The 25,135-nt window shown below is 32.2% G+C and overlaps 3 protein-coding genes across 7 annotated transcripts; 1 reads left to right on the top strand and 2 right to left on the bottom strand.

The window, feature by feature from the left end:
• Window positions 1-3,308: 3,308 nt before the first annotated feature.
• LOC133675029 (pre-mRNA cleavage factor Im 25 kDa subunit 2) lies at window positions 3,309-6,615 on the bottom strand. Its single transcript, XM_062096294.1, has 7 exons — window positions 6,311-6,615; window positions 6,107-6,152; window positions 5,180-5,273; window positions 4,967-5,040; window positions 4,546-4,632; window positions 4,323-4,433; window positions 3,309-3,854 (listed from the first exon to the last, which is right to left on the bottom strand). Exons 1-7 carry the CDS (start codon window positions 6,433-6,435, stop codon window positions 3,780-3,782), a joined length of 612 nt encoding a protein of 203 aa, XP_061952278.1. The 5' UTR covers window positions 6,436-6,615; the 3' UTR covers window positions 3,309-3,779.
• Window positions 6,616-11,286: 4,671 nt separating this feature from the next.
• On the bottom strand, window positions 11,287-14,048 carry LOC133675512 (WD repeat-containing protein RUP2-like). 2 transcript variants are annotated; one of them, XM_062096916.1, is made up of 2 exons: window positions 12,696-14,048; window positions 11,287-11,589 (listed from the first exon to the last, which is right to left on the bottom strand). In XM_062096916.1, exon 1 carries the CDS (start codon window positions 13,897-13,899, stop codon window positions 12,718-12,720), a length of 1,182 nt encoding a protein of 393 aa, XP_061952900.1. In that variant the 5' UTR covers window positions 13,900-14,048; the 3' UTR covers window positions 11,287-11,589; window positions 12,696-12,717. The 2 variants fall into 2 exon arrangements, with proteins under 2 accessions (XP_061952900.1, XP_061952899.1); XM_062096915.1 differs by lacking the exon at window positions 11,287-11,589 and adding an exon at window positions 11,681-12,075.
• A 4,042-nt stretch (window positions 14,049-18,090) lies between these two features.
• On the top strand, window positions 18,091-24,823 carry LOC133675640 (snRNA-activating protein complex subunit). 4 transcript variants are annotated; one of them, XM_062097073.1, is made up of 13 exons: window positions 18,091-18,251; window positions 20,249-20,281; window positions 20,444-20,607; window positions 20,713-20,771; window positions 20,892-20,958; window positions 21,079-21,134; window positions 21,954-22,146; window positions 22,659-22,747; window positions 22,866-22,950; window positions 23,089-23,184; window positions 23,401-23,526; window positions 23,610-23,870; window positions 24,126-24,823. In XM_062097073.1, exons 3-13 carry the CDS (start codon window positions 20,482-20,484, stop codon window positions 24,408-24,410), a joined length of 1,443 nt encoding a protein of 480 aa, XP_061953057.1. In that variant the 5' UTR covers window positions 18,091-18,251; window positions 20,249-20,281; window positions 20,444-20,481; the 3' UTR covers window positions 24,411-24,823. The 4 variants fall into 4 exon arrangements, with proteins under 4 accessions (XP_061953057.1, XP_061953056.1, XP_061953058.1 ...); XM_062097072.1 differs by lacking the exon at window positions 20,249-20,281; XM_062097074.1 differs by lacking the exons at window positions 18,091-18,251; window positions 20,249-20,281 and adding an exon at window positions 18,282-18,665.
• The last annotated feature ends 312 nt before the right edge of the window (window positions 24,824-25,135 follow it).

The raw sequence follows: 25,135 nt of genomic DNA, 5'->3' as shown, positions 1-25,135 counted from the left end.
GAAATCTTGGTCTCATTCATCAAAACAAAACAAAAAAAATAATCTAAATTAAGTAATTAAGACTTTACATCATCAACAACCACTAATTAATCTTTCATTTATAAATTGTCATACTCTAAAGCTACAGTACCGGCAAACCATCCTCTCTTTTTTTCCACTGCCATGTTAAGCGAATTTGAAACTCCTTTTTTTAAGTATTTTTTTAAAAATTTTTATTTAAAAAAATATTAAATTAATTTTTTATAAATTTTTTTTATGATTTTAATATGTTAATGTAAAAATTAAAAAAAATATTTTGATATATTTTCTATTGAAAATATCATACACTACATTACCACCTACACAGTTACACTACAAATATTTATACACTCATGTATACACATGCACTATATAAATTAAAAAAATTAATATTTTTATTTTATTTGTTAAATTTATATATAAATCCATATATATTTACTCTATTATAATATTTTAAAATAACATGCATATTCATTCACAACTATTTTCTTACGAAATACCTTATTCATATTCAATAGCATTGACAAAGATATCCCTAAAAACTTAAATATACATGTGATAGTTGTTTTAAAATCTAATATGCTTATAAATGAGGTTTTTAGTGTTTGGATTGTGGGTAATCATATATTCATTTTCCAGAGCTCAAAAAATAAATGGTTAGTGGTAGAAGATTTAACATATACAAAATAATATCTTTTGACGAGGTTTAAAGACTTTCATATGATAAAATCGATAACTTTAAGTAAGGAATTGCAGCAAATAAGATATATTTATAGCCCTTGAAACTTGTCATTTTGCAGAATAGAGGGGTTGAAAAGTTATTTCCTCCTAATAGCATTGATAAAGTATAATATATCTTACACAACATTAAGTGAGACAAATATCTCTTATAAAATATTAATAAAGAGTAAATATATCTTACACAATATTAATGATGATGGAAATATAATAAATCCCTAAAAGACTTTTATACATACGTGGGTGTATGGAGATCAATATCATTGATACTAACAATTTATATTAAAACTCATAAAATAAACAAACGATGTTTTATGGTCCAACATTGAGCATATAATGATTGTTAAACCCATACCCATTTTAGCTTTACAAGATGTCAAAGTCACAGGCAATGGGTGTGGCAGCCCGCCGGATCTATATCCACTTAAACTCAAGAAATAACTAAACTCAAGAATATTAGATTTGATAGTTTGCTAGATCCATGACCACTTGAGTTCTACTCTTAACCACGTCCAAGGATACTGAGCCTAGAAATGAGCTAGACGCATATTATCGGGATAGGATATTCTATCAAATCTAAAGATATTGAAAGCCCCACATATCTATCATTAGATTACTACCCTATCTTTAAACTTTCTAGAAAAAACTTAGACTAAAAATAGATTTTAAAAAATATATTGATACATCAACAATGATCTCATCTACTGAGGTTGATAGCATGATGAGCCAAACCCACACAATTAGCATGATGTGGATACCAAGTTAGCAATAGACTTCACAATTATAACAATTAGCACGGTAATTACATTTTGTTATCCAAGTTGGAGGACGAAATTTGGTAGATCCTCGAGCAATTTGAGTTATAAAACTGTAATTAGTTTAGATATTAGTGATAATCACTACAAATTATCGTAATCACAGTGTTAAGTAGAGATTGATGATGCAAGTCCAATTAATCCACGTGTATCTTACTGTCCCTCTCTTGTTAGCTTGCTTATTTAAACAGGAAAATTAACATATTTGCATGATAAAATTTAATTAAAAAATATTAATTGATTCACATCGCTACTTGGTCCTTTTAAATTATTTTCTCTCTTTCTTCTTCTTTTTTTTTTATATATATTTTGTTTCTAATCCTTAAAGGCAGACGTTGAGTAGATATATAGTATAATATTCATTAATTATGGCCAATGAATTGAGGAAAGAAAATAATAATCCCACGTCTTGAATGACAATAATTAATTAATAAAGACTTGCAATAATACATCATCCAATTATTAACAACAGACTTCGATGGCTAGTATTCCACCACACCGCTAAATTTAAACAAAGGTTGTTAATTTTATTTGGATCCGTCTAGAATCGCCAATATATATTAAGCCATAATAAATTTTATCTCTCTCGTGATATTGACATATTCTGGATTTTTTTGATCAAATTCTTGTCAAGACATTTCAGTTCTATTTCTTCTATTATTTTGTTCTATGAATAGTGTTTTTTATTTTGCATTTTTTTAAAAAAATATTTTTTTTCTCTAGTTTCATACTTTATATATTTGGTTTATTAGAAATTAAACTTTATAATTTGTTATGTTTTGTTTTTCTATAGTTATTTTAATTTCATAACTCATGTTACAAATTCGACAAGTTAATCCTATTGATTCAAAAAAAAATTATCTATTTTTTAAGTTGATAATTTTATTTTTAGTTTCATCATTCAATATTTTTAAAATTTAGTTAATTATAAATTAAGCCTTATTATCAGTTTCAATTTGTTTTTTATAAAATTATTATAGTCTCAGAACTAAGAATAAGGATTTTGTGAGTTAACTCGTGTTGATTTATATTAAAAAAATTAATCTAACCCACGGTATAGCACGGACTAACAATCTAATAATTACTGAATAAAAATATTTAAATTTTAAAATTATATTTTAATATTTTATATTATTGTGTTTGAAATTTGAATGGGTTAATTTAGATTTTAAAGCCTAGATTTGAGGGGATCTATGTGGTTGCCAAATCGCTTTTTAACATGTGCTTGAAAATGCCGGCTTCTTTTGATGTGGGTTTAGCTAATACTTGCAAGTTAGATGATGCTTGCAAGATTCTTTTATGATTTGTGTGTATGACCGGAGAATTATAGAATCAAACGGTAGACTAATTAAGTAAATATAGGTGATGTCAAGTCGGCGAGAGTGTTGTTTGATATTAATGCCCGAAAGAGAGATTGTTTATTGCAATTCTATGATTTCAGGCTATGCCGAGTTTAGAGAAGTCGCGAATGCCGGAGATGAAGGCTATTTCACTGACTTCGATGATGGGAGCACATGCTGATACGAATGATCTTGAAACAGCTAGGAGCCTTTTTGAGACACCGTCACGGAGGAATGTGGATTCGTAGGATTCGATGATTTCAAGCCATGCCAGGCATGGGAAATTTGCAGAGAGTTCGGATCTTTTTTGTCTAAATGCAACCAGAAGGTGCGGCCCCAGATGGCTGTAATTTTGTTTCTGTTTTGTCAGCAATGTTCTAATTTAGGTGATTTAGAGTTTGAGAAATGCAAGACCCTTCTTGATTCAATCAAAAAATCTTGGGCTTACAAGTTACAACCACGTACAAGAAATCACAAACATTACACCAAAATGAAGATTTTAAAGACAAAATAGGACCATCGTTTCCCATCTTACTACCCCATACAATGGCTGTATACTCAATGCCGCTGGGAAAATTCTGCTGCGCACTTCCAGCCACATAGCACCCTACCATTCTGGATCGTGACTATTTAACTTGTAAATCATAAGACAGAGATCTAATTAGCAAATAACCTAAACCCATGAAGATAAGGGTCCAAAATAAATCTTAACATCAACGGTTATGAGATCCACACAGCACAACTTCTGGACATCCAGTCTAAACCAAATTAAAAGTCTGTTCTAAAGTAATGTTGATACTCATGCTGTCTGTTGCCAATAGCCTCCTCGAATCAAGTACTATCACAACTTCTCAAATCCTCGCAAAGTTCAAGCAGTAGTAATCATGTTGAACTGGAATCTTGAGAGTTGTTGAGGAATGGTTGATATAACTGGTCCATATCTCTGCATCAAGTAAGCAGCATATTGTAAGAAGAAATACTATAAAATCATTGATTTAAAAAGGCATACTAGAAAATCATGACTGTTTTTTCAGAAACCTGACTAGGAAAATGCGAGGAAGAAATCAGTTTTCACCATCTTACAAGCAGGAGAATAGAGGTTACTAAGTGGAGGAAGGGGAGGGCGGGCAAAAAAAATATCACAGGATAAAGTTTGCCTAGGTAAATCTTCACGATGCATCTTCACCAGACTAGTACATTACTCTTTATATGCATACAACTCATCAAAGCTGAAGCCTCAGTTTCTGAATTAGTTGGACCATTACCCCTTGATTCAAAAAAATTCATTTTTTACACATAAACTAGTTAAAGCAAAGACAATATAGCATTCAAAACCATAAAAACATCTCAGACAATTGCAAAATCAGATCAAACTCTAAACTCAGTCGATGAACAATCCATGTGATCATACCTGCACATTATCATAGAGTTCAAACAATGGCACAGCAAGCAGTTTCAAATTTTTTGGCACTGCAAAGTACTCCCTTTCAGATAAGTGAACAAGATAAAGTTTCTTGCACTCCTGCATTACCAAGACCGGAGAAAGAAATGGATGAGCATTGCATATACAACATATGGAGAAAAAAGAAAAAAGAAAGATCCACGTAAGCTAAGAATATTCATAGTTTGGTTACCTTGGGCTTTGTTATGTGGGGAGGGCAATATGGATACATAATGGTTTCAAAGTTTGGCCTCCACCAGGTAGCCACACATTCACCAATCTGCAAGCAAATGACATGTGGCAAAATATGCATCAGAAAATAACTCAAGAGCATCTATGGGCACACAGAATCATGGGGACGATGCCCTCCAAGGCATTAACAATTTTTTCAGGATAAGTTCCTAGCAGAAGTTCTATCACCATGAAATGCAGGGAAGAAAATGCAACTTATCAAAAACATGCACCACAGATGCATTTTTTTTTTTGTGCATTTTTTTAATTTTTTTTCATGAATCCAATCATATTCTCCTTAAGTTTACACCTACAGGTATCAGTTCCTTAAAGTTGTCTTCATGAGTTAACACTTACAACTGAAGATAGCCCAAAAAAGTTACCTGCCAGTCTGGCACAAGAGCAGGTGAATTAGCTCCAAGCTTGCTCGTCAGCTTTCTTTTCAAACCCTCAATTTCTGTTACATAAGACCGGGCGGAATAAAACAGAAATATCCCAAACAGTGATACAGAAAGAGCTTATTCCACTACAAACATAATGAAGGGATATATCTTACAAAATTGAAAGATAATACAAAGAGAAGAGGAAAAATATACCATTCTCTCCAGGCTTCAAACGCCCACCTGGAAGTTTGCAGAATGTGTTTCCAATTTGCAGAAGAAGTATGTGAGGATGATTGTGTTCCTGTACCTGCAAGATGATAATATATTGCACAACCGAGACACAGATCATAATAATTAGAAAAAAGATGTATGGAGCTATCACAGACGAGGCCATGAGTGATTAAGGTCGATAAGTACAAGATCACGGAGAAGAAATTGAGTTATATAGAAGACATGGCAACAACAAGTTGCTATCGCAAACAGAACAGATATAAAAGACTTAAAAGAAGACATGACACGACATAAGCATCTACATCAAAGAAATTCTTATCGATATTGGATAGAAGACATATTTCAACCACCTAAATTAAGACATTGAGCTATCCTAGAGGCAAATTATAACAGCATGACTTGCTCCACATGGTATGAATCTAACATTTATCTATAGAAATTATTCCCAAAAATTTTCTTTTTTTTCTTTTTTTTTGCAAAAGGCCCTCGAATTGTCAAAGAAAACAAGGGAAAATATATTGTTCGGTAATCAGAGAGAAAGAGAGGTCATTATGAATAAGTACCATTAACAGAAAATGGCTGGACAATTCTTGTCTTCATTTCAAGTGAACCAAAGATTATGTTCTCACACTAACACTAGAAATACAATCAAACCTTTCAAACTAACAAACTACAAACACAATCAAAGCTAGTATAATTGCAAAACACAATCAAAGATTATATTCTCACACTACTAACACTAGAAACACAGTCAAACCTTTCAAACTAACAAACTACAAACACAATCAAAGCTAGTAGAATTGCAAAACACAATCATAAACAGCTTCATTTTACAAAATTTAACAATTATAACACATTTCAAACACAAAAACTAGTTACAAAGGAATGAAGATAAAACAAAAACATTACCAGCAAAATAGCTTCGACACTGGTCCTCATCCCCTCTTTCATATAACTGTCAATAACAAAACAAAGAATCAAACTTTCCATGTTGGGTTTTACTAAACCAATAAATCTAGGGTTTATCTGGGATTTTCTTAAGGAATTCCAAAAATTCAACCACCAAAACTCCAAAAGAAGCAAAAAAAAACAAAAGGGTTGTTATCTTTTTACTTGACTTTCATGCGAGCAAGGCGATCCGCCACAGAAGTGTCTTTCTCCATCTTGGGTTCTTTAGTACCGAATGTGTAGCTCGATAAAGGGTACGTGTTCACCACCGCTGACCCTGCCCCTACCATCTCTCCCTCTGTTTATAACCCAACTTCTTCTCCCTTTATATTGCCAAAAGCTTCTGGCTTTGGTGTTTCTCTGTGAGTTGAAGCTGTGTTTCCCTCTTTGTAGATCGTTCAGCTTAGCAAACCAAAAAGAGAGAGCAGAGGGAGGGGAGTAGTAGTATGAGATTAGAGAGTGCGATTTTTAAAATTAACCAAAATTAATTTTGGGGTTTGTTAGTATAGTAGTTTGCTAATTTCTGCTAACGGGCTCTGATTTGGGCCTGTTATTATAACTCCAAATGATTAAGGTTATAACTCCTACCTCAGCCCGGCTAGGCCCAATGTGATGGAATGGAAAAATGAAAATCACAACCCAAAAAAAGGAAATGGCAATTATTAGTCTAATTTTCCTAAAATTCTAGCAGCTTGATTCTTTTTTAACATGAAATGGATGAAGAAATAGAGTGATAATATATTATTATTTGTTAAATGTTGAAGGATGAAACTAATAAAATAAATTAATTAAAATAAAAGATAAAAAAAACAATGTGAATCAATATGATTAACTTGTAAAAATCAAGGGATCAAAGTGAAAAGAATCTTGATATCTTATTGTTCATTACTGCAGTAAATAACAAAACCTTTGAGTACATGTTAATATAGTGAAAATCATACTTCTTTATATTTTTATATATACTTAGAAAATTATATTGAGATCATAACTCAAATTAATCCCATATGAATATTATAACGAGTGAGATGGCATAGCATCATGATACGAGTTTTGAGGAATATTTCATGTGTTACGTGCGCAGGCTGGATGATCTCGTGGATTGCCAAGTCAACCTTGCTGTTTCTGGTCAACCTAATGCACCAAACTACAATTTTGTTTTCAGCTAACAAGACAAGTTTTGATGTATATTTTCTCAAGTTAGTCTAGTAATTACTAGTGTTTTGACACCTGTTTTTATATAGTCTCATATAAATTAAAATAAATAAATAACTAACTACTTGATATTATTTACAAGAATCTCATTAAAAATGTTTTTTTTTTGTTATATAGAAAAAAGATCTAATAATTTTCAAAATCATATATGTGCTCCTTTTTTAAGAATGATATACGTGCCCTCTTAATTTTTCTTGCCACTTTAAGGTGCACTTTGTTTTGTTTTTTTTAGCCGCAATGTGTTTTACCCTGTATTAATTTTATGATACAATTATATCTCTTTATATTTTTATTTTAAATTATTTTAAATACTGACGTAAAAATTAAAAATTTTAATTTTAATAATAAAAAATATTATTTTAATATATTTTTAAATATAAAATATTCTTTAAAAAAATTACTAAAGGACGAAGAGACAGAATATTAATGGGAAAGTTCGTGGCTGTCGCTATCAACTTAAATATCGGGTAGATGGGACGTTTCAGAGAATTCATACACGGCCACAAATCCAGGGCAAACCTTTTTTTTTTTTTCTTAATGGTTATTTTCTTTCTTAAGTATTATATTAAATTATAATTGTAACTCTAAAAAATAGTTTTATTTCAATTAATATATAATTTTGTTCACAATTATCTCCTTGTGCTGCGCGAGTTATATACGGATTTGAACTTACAAGCTCTTAATAAAGCTATATCTCTCCCTCTACAAATTAGGGGGGATGATATATCACCAACATCAAAATCAAGATAAATCCATATCTCTACAACTCTAGAAAAATAAGAAGAAGACAAAGAGTGTGTTTGGTATTGTGGTAGCTGTTGTGGTTGTGGTTTTAAAAAAGTAGTTTTATAAAAAGTACTTTTAGTTGTGGTTGGTTTGGAAAAATATATGTTTGGTTAAAACTGTGGTTGAAATTAAGATTGAACAAAAAGTAATTTAATGTATTTGATTAAAAATTATTTTTCAATTTAATATTATGGTATAATTACTTATAAAAACTTCATTCATAATATTAATAAACAATCACGTAAAAAAATATTACAGCCAGTAAAATATCATGGAATACATGTTCAAACCCATTGAAAAAGAGTTCCACTATAAATATTGACCAAACTTAGTCTTTATATAGACATTAATGGCTTTACAACTGCCCTGCATTTCTAACTCTTTCATGCCCCCTTCCTTTGCCTCCTTGTGTTTTCCTCATAATTCAATGGTTTCTTGTAGAAAGACACGCAACCATTAGTTTAATTGTTGTTTGTCGTGTAGCACTAATGGTTTTCCTGTAGGGTTGTTGTATGCAGTGAAGAGATGCGAAGAACGGACGAGAGGAGCAACAAAAGAGAAAATGATAAGCTGATAAATTTCTCTTCTCTGTTATCTCTAGAAAGTTCAACCTGTGGTTAAACTTGCAAGAAGCAGGATTTTACTACTTTTTAAAAATCACGATCCTGCCTCAATAAATGGTGGGACCCATGTCTTAGATTTTTGCAAGCATGTGGTAACCAAACATGTATATTAGTGCGTTTTCAAGAAACGCAAACGCTACCACTTAGACAAACAGGCTCAAAGACCCAAAGGAATATATCTGCAACACAAAAGCACCCAATTGTTTACGCGTTAAAAATTGAGTTTAAAGTAAAACGCAGGAGTTAAGAGTTAAGTGTTTGGTAAAAGAAAAATCACTTATTACTATTCATGGACCCATTAATTTTTGTATTTGAAATGCAGGATTAAAAGAAGCAACTGGAGGCTGCTTTTCTTGCATGGTTCTTGTACTTAACATGAACAGTGTGTATTAGTACACTGTTCACATACATTGCGGTCTAAAAAAATTATGGAAACTTTAGTTCTTATCGGATGTATTTTACACGTAATAGAATTGTAGATGATTTTATGGAATAATAAAAAATATTTTATATTAAACATGATTTATTTCATGATGTAATAGCAATAGTTAAATTCACAATATTTAAATTAAAAATCATCAATATTAATATATATTTTTTAAAATTATTTTATAACCTCAATTTCAAAAGCATTCTTAACCAAACACATTAAACTATTTTTTGTTCAACCTCAATTTCAACCACAATTTAACTAAACACCTATTTTTTCAAACCAACCTCAATTAAAAGTATTTTTTATAAAACAATTTTCTTCAAATTATAACCACAACAGCTACCGCAATACCAAACACACTCTTAATATAAACCCGTAGAGAGAGAATCAAGAACAAAAACAGGTGGCATCATAGGGAAGTATTATCCTTTCAAAGGAAAACATGCCATGCTTGCACAAGAGAAGCGGAAGAAGATGACATTGAAAATCTTTTCATTGCTTGTTATTTTGCCAAGCAATCATCAGTTCTGGTGATTGGGTGCGTGAACAATGGATACTGGAGCCAGAGCAACCATACGACAGGAAAGATAGATCTCTTCACCAATATATATGGATTGATCGGCGACCATTTGGGCTATGAGAGATGAAACTATCCGTGAAGTACAAGACAGACAGGTATATTGTACAACTCAATTCTTTTGGTCACATGGCTCCTGAAACTCAATTAATATATCATGGGATGTGGCCAAACGTGGATCACAAGGAAAAAAAAAAACCCTAGAAGGTTAAACACAGAGTTCTCTGGTAGAAAAACAATCAATGAAAAACTAAAAAAAAAAGCACTAGAATTTGCGTAGATGTATCTGAGGTGTGTCAGGTATCAGTTGCATTCATAATAAAAAGACGTAGCTACAATTATTTATTAGAAGAGTTAAACAAGATATAATATTTAATATTTTTATTTATTGTACATGAATTGAATTGTAAAACAAAACTTATATAATTTAATTTTATTTAAATAATTTACTATAAATATATAATGACTTTATTATAATGTAAAAGGTTTGGAGTAATATAAAATTGAGTTAAAGCAATGAAGTTAATTTCATCTTCATAATGTATCCATCACTTTAATATTGTTGGTTTTTATACCTATCAAATATAAACATACAAAATATATAAGAAACATTAGCTAAAGCGAAGCATTATTTATGTTTGATAAACTTTGAAATAAAGCAAAAAATAATATAGAACGATTCTTATATGTTTTTTCATAAAATAAAAATAATCGATTATCATATCAATTGTGAATCTTTTAGCAATTTATTTTTCTATATAGACAATCAAATAATTTACAAGAAAATCATCCTCCATCCGATTGCGAAGTCTTGTTTTAATAATCTTTATCGCTGAAAAAACTCGTTTAGTAGTTGTTGTCGAAATAGAAAGAGTCAAAATAAGTCGAATCAGCCTGTCAACTAGCGGATAAATTGTTTATTTTTCTGTTTCAACCAATCCTTAACATAAATCAGCAATAGATGACATGTTCTTTAACTTTGGATGATTGGGTATATGATTGGATGACATGTTCTAAAATCAAAATATATATCGTGAGAAAAAATTGATAATTTTGGTGGCTTTGCTTAAAACAAAACATAAAAAAAATCTAAGCATAATCAAAACAAACCAATAAAATATATCTAATTAATTAGAAAAAAACCACCATAACAAGAATTCAAAAAACAATTAGTAGAAGTAGCAGATTTGAGAAAAAAATGAGCAAAAAATGGTAGAATTATATATAAAAAAAAACCTCATCAAATTATTAACAAACATCTCAAAATAAAATAAAAATAAATTTTAAATTTAAGTCACTTGTTTTATTTGATGAAAGATAAATTAATTAGTGATTCTGCTTCAATCTTTTTGTAGAAAAATTCTACTCATGATTTATGTTTTTTTCAGCTACAAAATTTATATTAGGGCTACATGAGGTGGTAATGACCTTATATTTTTTTCTTTTCACGTTGGCCAAGAGTAAAAAATCAAAAGTAAAGTTACATTTAATTACTGTTAATAAGGCCACCTTTTTAAAATAAAAAAATTCTATCAATCAAATTTTGCCATGTCATTTTTATTTTATTTTTACATAAAAATAAAGTAAAATTATTATAAATGAATTGGAAAATAATTTGTTTGTGTGTGTATCTTGGTCAATGAAAGGAACCGTACATGGAATGCAACCACTTAAAAGACAGAACAAACACAAAGATAAAGGCAAATCTATTTGGTAAGATTGCAAGCAACCTCCAGCTCACACTTAATTACCTAATGGGGGGGGGGGGGCTGCTTGCCCCCCTTGCCTCCGCCCCTCCATAATAACCTGTTAGCTATAACAAAATGTGCATTGTTATTCCTCTCTTTCCTCTTGCATGTTAGAGAGAGCAAAAAAAAATTAAAAAAATCAAAAAAACCCAATCATAAAAAAAATGATTTAACATGATTAGAAAATTTTTAAAAAAATTTGGTTCAGTTTAATTTCGATTTTCAATAGCTAAAACCAAAATAACTGGACCGGTCTAAAAATTACTAAAAAACCAAGATTCTATGAATAAAAAGAATTGCATTCTAACCCTAGCAATTAGCAACAAGCCGCCTGCCTCCACAATCACAACCCCGTTCTCAATCTCTAAATCTAAATCAATATCTTCATTTTTCAATCTCTATTCTCTAAATCAAAGCTGCTCCTCCAAGCTCTCCGCCTCTTGGTTCTCTCAATCTCTAAGTTTCTTGGTTTTAGGTTTACCAGTCCTCTTTCTTCATCCTTTTTTACTAGTCTTCTCTTTTCATCCTTTTGTAGAGAGTGCTAAGGCGACCTGAGAAACATTAAGTTATGTGTTCAATGCACCGTACATTATCATAATAACTTGAACAGTTGAGTGGCCATGGTTTTTTTTTTCATCAAACTCCCTGGTGACTTCCTAGCTGCCTTCTCTTGTTAGTTCTTTTTACACTTTTTAATTGACCTTTTTTTTCTTTAATTTATTTGTTTTACTGTATTATTCTAGGGATGACCATTTATTTGTAGTTGCATCTAGAAGAGAAACAAAGGCCGGTAAAGCTACCGTCATTGTTGAACCCTTTTGTCTATTTGTAGAAGCATATTCATTTATCGGTTTTTCCAGTTTTAAATCTTAAATAACTAAATCAAACCAGAAATAATTAGTTTAAATCATTTTTGGTCCGGTTTTGGTTTGAAATCCTAAAGAAAAAAAATCAAGTTGGTTGTTTTTTTTAATCAAAACCAAATCAAAACTGAAAGTACTCACCCCTAGCCCATTCTATGCAAGTTGCGGATGTTTTTTCAGCCAACCGCAGTTTAAAACATGACCAGTCATGTATGTTTGTGTGTGTGTGTGTATACATATATAAACACAAACACACACTTAATTCTCTGTCCATATGTATAAAAACAAATAAGTAGACGATGATATACCTTTGGAAAAAAAACTTCTTTATTATCCAGTCCGTGTCTTCCTTTTGCCTCGAAAAACTTGCAAGATCCCATCTGATCCTCCTGTTACAAGCGTGCATTGGTCTTCCCCCACTTGCCTCCAGCACACACTACTAACAAACCCACTGCCACACCCATCTTTGCCCATGGGGCTAGACTCACGAACCCATACTGGTTCACTCCATCTCTTGTCATACACAAAAACCTTATTGTTTTCTGATCCACACCCTAACAAGCCTCCATTCCTCCACACTGATAATCCAACAAAGTTCCGATTGTTGACGTGCCCGTGGTAGGTCCGAATGACGTTCGAATTGTCCGAATTCCATAGCTTCAAGCATCCATCAATGCTAGCAGATACTAATGTAACATTATCAAGAAATTTGATGTATGTCACGGTCTTCCTATGCCCATCAAGAACAAATACTGGGCTAGCCATCATTCGAAGATCATACCCGTATACCTTGCTGTCAGCACATCCGATGGCTACTATTGGTCCACCAAATGGATTAAACTCCACGCAACAGACGGCACTGCGTCTCACGCTAGGTTGAACCGTAGCCACGCATTCCCCACTCTCACTGCGTGTGTCCCACATTTGCATGGTTCCATCATCCGACCCGGATGCACCCATAGTCGGATCGCAATGTGAATAGTCCACACTCCAAACCCTTCGCCCGCCATGTTCATCGCGTTCAAAGATTGGTATTCTCCTCTCAAGATTATATTCCATCACCACCCCGTCGTAGTCTCCGGACCCTAGAACCCGACCGTCTGACCTGGGTTTCCATCGGAAACTACTAAGCTTAGCTGGGGTACAAATATAATAGTCACGAGCCCTGGCATGGTCTAAAAAAATAGTATCATGCACGTCTTGGCTAGTACTTTCATGCGGTAACAGAGACTCGAGACTATAAATCCTTATCTTTCTTGCTATTCCACCTGTGGCGATGATGCTATTCGTCTGGTCGAATTCGATCACCCCTAAAGCATCTGATATGGAGGCAGTGTTGTTATCGTTGCTTGATGAAACTATTGTGGAGAGACTGAAATCCCATTCACACCTTGCTCTTTCTTCTTCCTCCTCCTCCTCTATGGTTTCCTTTTGTTTTCTTGTTTCTTGGTTTTGAGATTCTTGTGTGTGGTGATGACTATAAGGATGGAATTTACTGGAGAAGTTTTTCATTTTCCATTAAGGATATCAAGTGGAGATGTATATGTGGAGGTTTTGTCTTTGGCTTTTGGAACAATAAAAGGCTAGCTCCATGAACTTAACCTAAGCTCTATAGTTGTATATGGATAACTAGGGACGCTGTTATTTGGATTTTTTCATTTCTCTTCTCCCTTTTATGCTGTCATTATAAAATTCTTGACTCTTTCCTCATACAAGACGCTCACTGTCGCCACAAACTACAAGCAATGCCACTTAGGGAACTACGTATCTTGTTAATTATTAATTACTGGTTCATTGAATATTCACGTTCCAACACACATGTTGGGTAAAGTTTTTAAAATATAAAAAGATATTAAGAATGTGAATAGTTTTTTATCTGTGTTATTAAATTTGATTTAATAGATTAATTTTAAAATCTTGTAATTTTTTTTGGTCTAACTTGAGTACTTTTATAATACTAAATCAAGTGAAAATTTGTTGGAATTAAATTAATTAATTTTATTAATCAAAATATAATCTTAATATCGGTAAAAATATAATTTAGTTTTTAACAAAACTTAAAGATATTTTTTTTCATAAAAACTATTAAGATAATGACAGATTAAATAAATATTACTTTTTAAGCAAACCGTGTTATAAGACTCCTCCAATAACCAAATGTCAAATGATAAATTTAAAAAAAAAATTCAATAAAAAATAGCCCTATTGGAAGATAACTACAAAAAAATAACAAAATAAAATATCTAATTGTAAAACAATTTAAAACACCTACAATGCAAACCAAACATGGTATAAAAAAATAAAAGAAATAATTAAAACTAAATTGAAAAAAAAAATCAAGAAAATAACAATAAAAAATTATTGAAAGAACAAGGACCAAAACTGAATAAAAAATCAAATGAAATTAAATGTTAAGAGATAAAATAAAAAAACAAATCAAGAAAAAGATAAGAATATAGCAATAAAAAAAAAACTATAAATAAATTAAAAAAACACCTGTGAAAGAGATCCACAATTATTTTCGAGAGTTAAGTTAGTAGAAAGAACTCATCAACTTGAGATCTATAATTAATTATATATTTATTTGAGTTTAGAAATGCAAATAATAGAAACTAAAATATATATATTCGATTTTCTTCTTCTCAACAATAAAAAAACTATTTTAGCCATGAGAAATTGCTTGTTAACTCGAGATCCACAATGAGTATATTTATATTTGAGTTTAGAATTATAGAAATAGTAGAATTAAAACTAAAAATATAAATATTTTTTAATTAAGTCCTTACCACTTAACTAATTAGCTGCTGGCTCACTCACTTTTTTTAAATCTTGCATTTCTAAGCCCAGCAATTTTTGTTTTTAAGCTACTAAAGATGTTAATAGCCTCGTTCCCCCCCCCCCCCCCCCTCTTCCTTTCATCCAAACATCGCACGTAAATGTTTTAGTGTAAATTTCCAGATGAAAAGAGTATATATACCAGGAGAAGGGAAAGATTAATATAATTGAATTTGGATTTTCAAAGTCCTCCTCCATCCATACATTATTCTATGCATGGGGACGGAGACCCTATTTACTAGTCGTTATTCAAGTAGATAGGGAAGTAGAGAAGTGGTGGTTGCCTCTGTGCCTCAGATTCAAGGAAGAATTGGTGTGTGGACACAGGCTGGTTCCTGTCCCTTCAACTACGTGGTTCCATCCAAACCTTTTGTCTCTCCCAACTCCTTTCCTTTTTCAGCCACATAGCAAATATCGCACGGCATGGTCCTTGTAAACTTTAACTAATCAATGAGATCGATCCAATTGATAAAAAAGACTTGAAAAAACCTCAAGTGGGGGCTCAGGTACGAAACGACAACATACACGTCAAGCATGCTTTTTCACAAAATTTATGCTACTGAAAGGATTACTCGACACCGTTTGCAGCATCTTCCTTCTTCTTCTTTTGTTTTCGGACTCCTAGAGATATAATAAACAGTAAAGAGGCAATTGAGTTGCGTTGCATGATGCATACTGGACCACTCATATATATATGTACATATCATTGACACGAAGGTTGAACAATGGTGCTTGGTCCAGATCCAATTTATGGAATTGATGGCGAAAAACAGGTTGCTGGTTTGCCCAGCGATGCCTATAAAAGCAAGTTCTTATCCTTTTGTCTTTGATTTGTTTTCACATGAGATATTTGATGCAGTAATGATTCTTTGTGGTCCAGGGAAGATGAAGATGGTTGGAGGGCTACAATTCGTTCTCGAATCTTTTAAGAATCAATTTACGCCACAAAATAATATTGAAATTTGGATCTATATATATCAATAGTGTTAAAAATGAAAAACAAAATTAGCTAGCTAGAGCAGAGGACAGTGATACAAAGTACAAATACACACGGGTATTTCCTCTCGTGTTCCAAGTAAAGATGTTTCTGGTTCATAGCTTCTGCTTGCAGAATATATATATATATATATATATATATTAATGGTGATATAAGCAGCGCAGTCCTGTCAGTGGTGCCTATAACTAACTACTTTCTGCCTTGTATTATAATTAAAGCCTTCACATGCATTTGGTTAAAGACTTGAATTCTAAATTTGTTAGGGTTTTTTTTGGCTAGATTTATAATCAGATTTTAGGTATACCAATTTATTTACAGGAAATTCTCTCTCATGTTTTTTATTAAATCCAGAAGCCAATTTATTACACAGCCCACTACCTTGAGATATTAATTTACGATATTATTTTTCTTTGCTAGATCAAATAAATAATATATATATTGACGTGGCCTAAAATACGAGGCCTAATTAATGAGGAGGCTCCAAGAATAAGCCCAAGTGATGTGGCCCATCTTACCTAAGTTGTGGCTCATTACAGCGAAATCCACTGCAAGGATTCAAGTTCATCATGACCGACACTTCTGAAACTGTGATGGTTTTTGTTTTTAGTTTTCAATGTAACTGTAAAGGAAAACAATATTTGGTTAAATATGTATTTTTTATTGGCTTTATAAATATTTTTTAAAAAATTTTAATTTTATAAATTTTAATTCTTATTTTTTTATCTTATTTTGTATGCAAACATTTATCTACTAATTATTTTAATCAAATACATATTTTTTATAACCACAATTAAAAATATTTTTTTATATTGTAATTGTAAAAACTATTAAAATACAAAACACACGCTTTGAGCATGCGAAGGAAAAAAAAATCATATAAAGAATCTGTTTGCTGGAAAGGAATTATTATGTCCGGTGAAAAAAAAACATGGGCTGCCTTTTTCTCTTTTGGAAGACTTTTGTTATTTAAAACTTGGTTTCAAAAGCATAATCGGGAGACTGTTTTTTAAAATATTTTTTATTTATAAATAGATTAAAATAATATTTTTTTATTTTTTAAAAATTATTTTTAATATTAGTGCATTAAAATAATTTAAAAATATTAAAAAAATTTAAATTTTTTTAAAATACAAAAACAAGATGTTTATTACTAATTTTTTTCAACCTTTTGACAGTGGAAGTCCTTGGAAGCTGGGCGTGCATGCCCTTGCAATCTAATTTTTACCCTACCCCGCACTCTCATATATATTTTGAGAGTAGAATAATAATAATTATTTTTAAAGTATTTTTTATTTAAAAATATATTAAAATATTATATATTTTTTATTTTTAAAAAATATTTTTAACATTAATAAATAAAATAATATAAAAATATAAAAACATTAATTTTATATTTTTCTTAAAATTTAAAAACACATCATTTAAAACGATGTTCCAATCGTCCTTTTGTTACGCAAATCGAGATATCTTATAGTTATTTGTTCGGAAAATAAAAATAGAGACAATCGAAACGTAGAAATCTCATTGTCTTTTGGTTATGAAAATATATTACCTGTTTTTGTATTTTAAAAAAATATTTTTTAAAAAATATTTTCTTTAATATTTTTAAATTATTTTAATATGTTAATATCATAAATAATTTTTTAAAAATAAAAAAATATATTATTTTAATATATTTTTAAATAAAAATCACTTTTAAAATTAATTACGAGTTCCCATTCATTCTCCATAACACCCCGCACATAAATTTACCTTGGAAAACCTGTGCAACATGAAGGGTCAAACCGGACCTGAATAACCAACGAAACCTGGGTAAGCCCTGATTTTTTTTAAAAAAAATTAAAAAACCGTTGCCGTTTTGAATGAGGGATAAAAATCCCTTATTTTACAAAACAGCAGCCACACGGAGAGGACAAAAGAAATCTCCTATTCCCGGCTTCCCCTCCTCCCTTCAATTCAAGCTTCTTCTTCCTAATCCACGCGCAGAAGAGTACTGACATTCAATCCAAGCTTAGACTACACTCAATTACAGGCAAGTTATTCATGGCCATGGCTCTTGTTTTTGTTTTTTGTTGCTTTGCACTTTATTGATCTTGTTTTCCTTGCCTTGAACTGTCTTGATTTGTTTGTTTATGCACGCTTGAATCTGTCACAATAACATCAAGTAAAGTCCATTCAAGATTATAATTTGTAGATGCATGCATTAATTCCTGAAGTGGTGATGCAAGGCAATTATACTAATAGCACGAATGATGAAAGAAACAACCTGCACATAGTTGAGCTCTTGAAAACTCTGCGTGAAAATTCGTCAATAAGAGCAACAACATTACTGGCAATAAAGTCGACATGCTTGTTGATGAAAAAGCGGGTAAAAGTCAAGTCCAATAGCTTCTTTGGTACCAAGGCGTTGAACCTCGGCATCAACAATCTGCCCGGAATGCGTAAGGTGAGCTTTGTAAACTTGGCCTAAACTGGCTGCTGTAATTGGAGGAGAAATGGACGAAAAAATGGAGTCGAGTGGGAGACTCGACTATCTTTCAATGCACGAAAGTGCTTCGGTGTTTGGGAATGTAGGCAAAGCACCCTGTTTTTCCTTACGACTTTTATTGGTGTGTTTCCTTTCTTTAATTAGTAAAAGGTTACTAAGGTTACTAAAGTGCGATTTTAGTAAAAGGTTACTAAAAGGTTTCCTTTGATCTGTTTACTAGGCTGCTAGAAACTAAAAAATAAACTGTTGGTATTCCATGTGTTTTGACGATTGATCTTTAGTGATTAGAAGCTGTAGGTGGTTCCAGTTGGTAAGTTCTTGATTTTGAATTTGAGTAATTAAGCTGTGTTTAAGCGTAATTGGTTGTTAATAATATATAATTAGTGATGTTAGGGGTTTTCATGTTGATAAACTTTAGGTCTTTTGGTTTTTAGTCAGTTGGTATTGCTGTTGTAGCTAAAGCTAGCTTTTTTTTTTGGAAAATTAGGAAATTAGATTATTTTTAATTGAAATTAAAGGGAATTTAATTAAGTTTGGGGTGTTTTTTTGTGTCTTAGTTAGTATTTTGATTCCAACTAAAATTGGCTGAAAATTAGGGTTTTGTTTTTTGAGAGATGACTATGTTTTTTGATTCGTGTTAACTGAAAGTTTTTATTTTTGTTGTTGTTGTTAGTGTGTGTTCTTTTGCTATTGCTTATATAGAGTCATGTTCTTTGTTTTGGATGCCCAACAGATCACAAAAACATTGCACTCAAATCTGGTTGGTGAAGTGTGAATTTTTTATTATATTGTGTAATCCCTTTTTTTTTTTTTAATTATTATTATTACTGTGGAGGTTGAGAACATTTAGTATTGAAAAATTTGGTTAGGCCTGGCCCTAGAGAGCTACTTAGATTGTGGCCACCAAGGTTGGGTGCTCAATATGGGTGGCTGGAGGTTTAAGCTTAATCATCCTTCAGTTCCAGAATTTTCTTGCAAGGGCATGGGCAGTCCCAGGCTGTAGTTAACTCTCATTTGAGCTATTTGTTTGACATCTCATCAAAATTGACTTCTGGAATCAGGAGATGTAAATTGGGTTTGGAGCATGAATAATGCAGACTTGAACAGTGTGGCAAACTCATGAGTTCTTTGGTGATATGTTTGTTGATTGTTGAGTTTGTACAGAGATGGGATTGTGGGCGAGCGACTAGAGAGGGTTCATAAGGACAAAAGGTGGCGGTTTGGCTTTGTTTCTTTATTAAACAATTCTGTTTTAATCTGATACAAATTCTCTGAGGTGTTGCAATGACATGATAGATATTGTGTAAGTAGGTTCACACAAAATACAGAAATTCAGCAGCTTAATCAAGTCTCCTACTTGTTTGAATCTGTTGGGTTTACTTTTATTTAATTTTTGCCTATATTAAGTTGTGGTTTGAGTAATGGGATGGTGAGTTGGATTTCTGTGGAGGCAGTGATTTTCTCTTGCCTGGACTAACTTAGATTCCTTTTCTTCCATTTTATGCCCAACTTATTCAGCCTTGTTAAATCCCAACTTGCAGGAGATGGTCAACCAACAATCTCAGGCGAAAAAGGCCAGTATGCCTTGATTGTGGCATGCCATGCTTTGTTCATGGCACATTAGATTTATGAATTATCCAGCTTGAATAAGAAATTGTCATAATTTCTCTCTATCCTACTTAAATTATTACAAATCCTAGTTTCCAATTGTGAGAAAAACCCCCCTATTGATTTAGGACTCAAGAACCAAAAACGAAGAGCAAAAAAGCAGTAGATGAAAGAGTCAAGCGAAGGGGAGAATGAATCAATTGCTCATGGTGGACCCATATACGTTCCCAATTTGGTGGGTCCTCTCACTACAGTTCCTGACTTCCAAGCTGCTCTTCTCAGTGAGCTTCAGGTTTATATTATTTATTTTGTCACACTTCCTTTTATGCACCATTATGGATCATTGACAACTCCCTGTTTAATTATATAAGTTATTTGTAACATCCAATTATTGCAGAATTTGCAGTCTGAACTGTCTTTGGATTCTTCAGAACTCCGCGATGACATTGATCTTTCGTATGTTGTCCTCTATCATCTACTTTATTGATTAAAACTTGATGATGTTCTATTTTCTTAATGTTTTGTTGGCTTTTCTTCACTAAACTTTGATTGCACAAATTGAATTGGTATATGCAGGGTTGATGAGCTTAAAATTTTTAGTGAGGAAGAGTTGGTAGATATGGCCTTGAAAGAAGCTTTTAAGGTATGCTGCTTTTTATCTCTTTCTCCCCCCTTCTAATATCAATCTATTAATTTATGAGAAAATCAAACTTATATTTACTACTAATTTGGTTTGATAATTTGAAAATGAGCACTGCAACAGGATGGTGAGAATACTGGAAGTTCCCCAGAGCCCTTTGTAGAACACTCAAATGCAAGGTTAGTGTAGGCATTTGTTCTTCTCCTTCTTGTTTTCTTAATCAAACATCCCTTTTTCACATGTGTGCAATATAAAAATTTCATTGCTTTAGGTTCCTATTATCCATATTTATGTCCTTTCAGGTTTATTATGGTACTGTTGAGATCAAATACCCTTAAGTCGCGCGTTATGCATGCATGTATCTATATTCATTTACTGCTTAAATTAGTACTTGCTTTCACGCATCTCTCAAAGAGAGAGGGAGGAAACAGGAAATGGATGAAAAATCTGGGTTGGCTGTGTTTTTTTCCCATGTGCTAATGGGGAGTTACTTCTCATGAAAATATATGGAATTGGGACTCTCAAGGTAAAAGTGATCTTTCATTTAGTGTGACCAGGCTAAAAAAATCGCGCTGTCCATTTACAAGAACATGTCTATCAAAAGCAATTGGTTATATTTCATGTTTTACCTTGGATGAATGTTAGAAAAGTTGCTATTGTCACAACATCATGGTATGTTATCTTTGTATTTGATGAATTGCTGCTGTGCTTATTGGTGATAGACAAGTCATGATAGACAAGTCACACTGCTGCAAACAAAAATAGTTGCATTAGGGCAATGTTGGAACATGGTTGTTGTCAATGGCCAACCTCTTCTAGTTTGGGATTGGGTTCAGATTGATCGAGTTTAATCAACTTCTTTGTCTGCATCCTTCTGTTTTCCTCTTCTCCATGTATGAATCATAGGAATGTTAGGAAATATTGACCTGCCATTTGTTAAGCAAACATCTTTGATTTTTTTTTCTTTATTATTAAATCAGTTGAGTTTTTGTTTTCAGAAGAGAAGACGACCTTAGAATGTGCAGCAATAAAGATTCATGCTCACAAAGCTCTAGAAGAAGAAGGGACACTTCAGCTCCTCTGGAATTGTCAAATGGATCTCATTCTAGCACCAGTTGTAATATAGCTACTATTAATAGCAACAATTCAAAGAATGGAAAGAGAAGAAAGTCCAATAAGCATGATGTTAATGTATGTCACACTCTCCTGTTCTATTGTATCTATGTTTTACATCCCCGCTTGCAGCTAATGTGTTTTTTCTCTGTTTAGACAATACCTAGGTTGGTGCACAATATCACCTTGAAATTTGAAAAAAATTAAAATCAGGCCCTGACAATCAGATCTTTTGCTTTTCCTCGTCTTAAATACTTGTTCTTATTAATGCTTTTGTCTGCTACTAAAAATATATAATCTTGTCTCTCTAATACTTGTTAGTTGCTTTGAGATTGCACTTTCTTAGTAAAATCACACATAAGATTGAAAGAAACATGTTAAAAATATGCTAGTAATTTTCACATGCACTCTTGTTTGGAATTAATTAGGTGAATTTAGTTAGATTAATGAAAGAAGCACACAATTATTTACTCGGTAACTGTATGAACAAAGATTAATTTTTGGTTTAATATTTTTTAAATTTAGTTAGATTAATGAACTAGTCATGCATTCTTATTCTATTATTTTATTTTATTTTTCTTCATGGCCAGGAGAGTTACCTGATGAAGGTGGATGATCTGGTAAAAATAAAACAAAAACAGGATCAAGACAAAGCAATGACTCGTCTGCATTCCTTCAAGTATGTTTTTGGATATATTTTTGCTTTCCGCAACAATTGATGCTTTTCTTATTTTGCAATTATTACCATGCTTTTCTTAACTTGCACTTATTATTACCTTTATTTTTGTCTCCTGTAGTTGCAAGATGAATTACAGTGGCATTACTTCTTTAAATAGAACCAACACAATGCAATCTCTCAGGTCTACAAATTTTGGAAAAAAGGTTCTCTTTAGAAGCGCCTAATTTGATTTTTATTTCATTTCCTCTCTAAATATGCACTGCTCATAGTGCATGCCACTATTCTGCTTGATTTAATATTGTACAATATGGTAAAGTTGACTTCGTTCAATTACACAACAGCCGAAGTCCTCAGACCTTCAAGAACACATAGCTGTGATGCTTCCAGAGGTTGTTATTTGCGTTGAGATTTACCACTGCATTCGTAAATGGTTTAAGGTATAACTTTGGTACTTGTTTTTCCCTCAAATTCTAACATAGTTGATATTTGCTTTTAACATTTTTATTTATGTATTTCTTGTTGTGCATGGTGAACTGGTTTTGTTAGATTTATTTGGTTTCGCTACAACTTCTTTTATTCTCGTAATTCATGTTCTGCTAGGCCTTTATTCTTCCCTTTTCCATTTCCTTCATTGATGTCATGTTTTGTTGCAGACTCAAGAGTTCTTGGTTCTAGGAGGACAAACCTTGACTGAAATGAGGGACAAGATTTATTGCTTGACAGACCAGATGATGCAGAAGGCAGGGCAGCATGATCCTTCAGGATATTTTCTTGTAGAAGTATGAACCTCTACACATTCTAGTTTGATTTTATTACAAAGAAAGTTTTTCACTATATCTAATGATACACTGCATTTATGTAGGATGTATTTTGCAATGATTTGAGAGATACATCTGCTATAGATTATAGTGAACCTATAATTGATTGGCTTAGAAACAAAAAAGCTGATGCTTTTAGAAAGTGGGAGTGTATCATAAGTGGTGACTTGCAACAAAAGCAGAAAGCAGTTTTAGGCGAATCAACCACTCCTTGTTTGCCTCAATTTAGACGTCGCAACATGCAGAACACACGGTTTTGTGACTTGAGATTTCGTCTTGGTGCAGGATATCTTTACTGTCACCAGGTAGATTTTTTTCTGCATATGTTGCTCTGCTGGGATCATGAACATGCAAGTTTTATCTTTTTATGCCGTATATTGACCTTTGTATTCTCACATTTGCACCTATCATTCTCTTTGCTAAAATTCTCAAGTTCCATTAGGGGTTGTGTGATTTCCATTACATATTTTGCTTGAGCTGATGGGTGGTACTGCATGTATATGTTAAGAGTTTCATGCAGACATCATCATGATATTCAACTTCTTGTCTGTCTTGGACAGGGGGATTGTAAGCATACAATTATATTCAGAGACATGAGGTTGATTCATCCTGATGATTTACAAAATCGCGCAGCGTATCCTATAGTCAGTTTTCAAATAAAATTTCGTACCCAGAAATGCATGGTATGCAAGGTGTATAGAGCTGTAAAGGTGACTGTGGATGACAAGTGGGCCCCAGATAACCCCTGCTATTTCTGCAATGATTGCTATTACCTTCTTCACCACTCTGAGAATGGCTCTCTACTGTACAGTGGGTTCTCAGCATACGATTATGTCCATGATTAATTACTCAAGGTCGAGGTGAGGTCTATGCTTCTGATTGCTTAAGTTGCAGAGTTGCGGCAGCGACACCATAGCATGCAACTGCAATGACAAGTGCATGATCTTATAAAGCTGAAGTCCATCATTATTAACTTGGAAGATGGAATGCTCTCTATACTGAAAGCGTAAACAAAACTGAACGTTTTGCTGGCTGCTTGATATCCGCGTTGGGTGCATTACTCTTCCAAAGTTTCCATGCCTTTTTGCAGCTCAAGTTTGCTAGAGGTGGCAATCACAGCTTTAAGTAAGAAAGCAAGATTGTGCAGATTAAACCACAACTGTAAATTTTGTATAACATGAAGGGTGTGTTGTTCCCTTAAATTTTGAATTTCTTTTTTATGGTTTAAAATAAAATTTTATTTTATATTTTTATATTATTTTGATGTAAAAAATAATTTTTAAAAAATAAAATAATTTTATTTTAATGTATTTTTAAACGAAAAATATTTTTAACTGTTATTGCTATTATAATTCCAAAAAAAATATGAATGAAAGATTTTCAAAACTATTTTTTCAGAAAATTATATATTATATTTTGTACCATTCTTGGAAAATTTATTTTTATGCAACCTCATATTCAAGGTTCATATCTAAGAGTAAATTACAAGATTTTTTTTTTTAATGAATACAGTGATTTGGGTAAAAGGGAGACTTGGAATATCTTGATTTGTAGTTTAATCATGAGCATG

Source organism: Populus nigra, chromosome 16 (genome assembly GCF_951802175.1).
Source record: "Populus nigra chromosome 16, ddPopNigr1.1, whole genome shotgun sequence".
Classification (NCBI taxonomy): Eukaryota; Viridiplantae; Streptophyta; class Magnoliopsida; order Malpighiales; family Salicaceae; genus Populus; species Populus nigra.
This window is presented reverse-complemented; position numbering and strand designations above follow the sequence as displayed.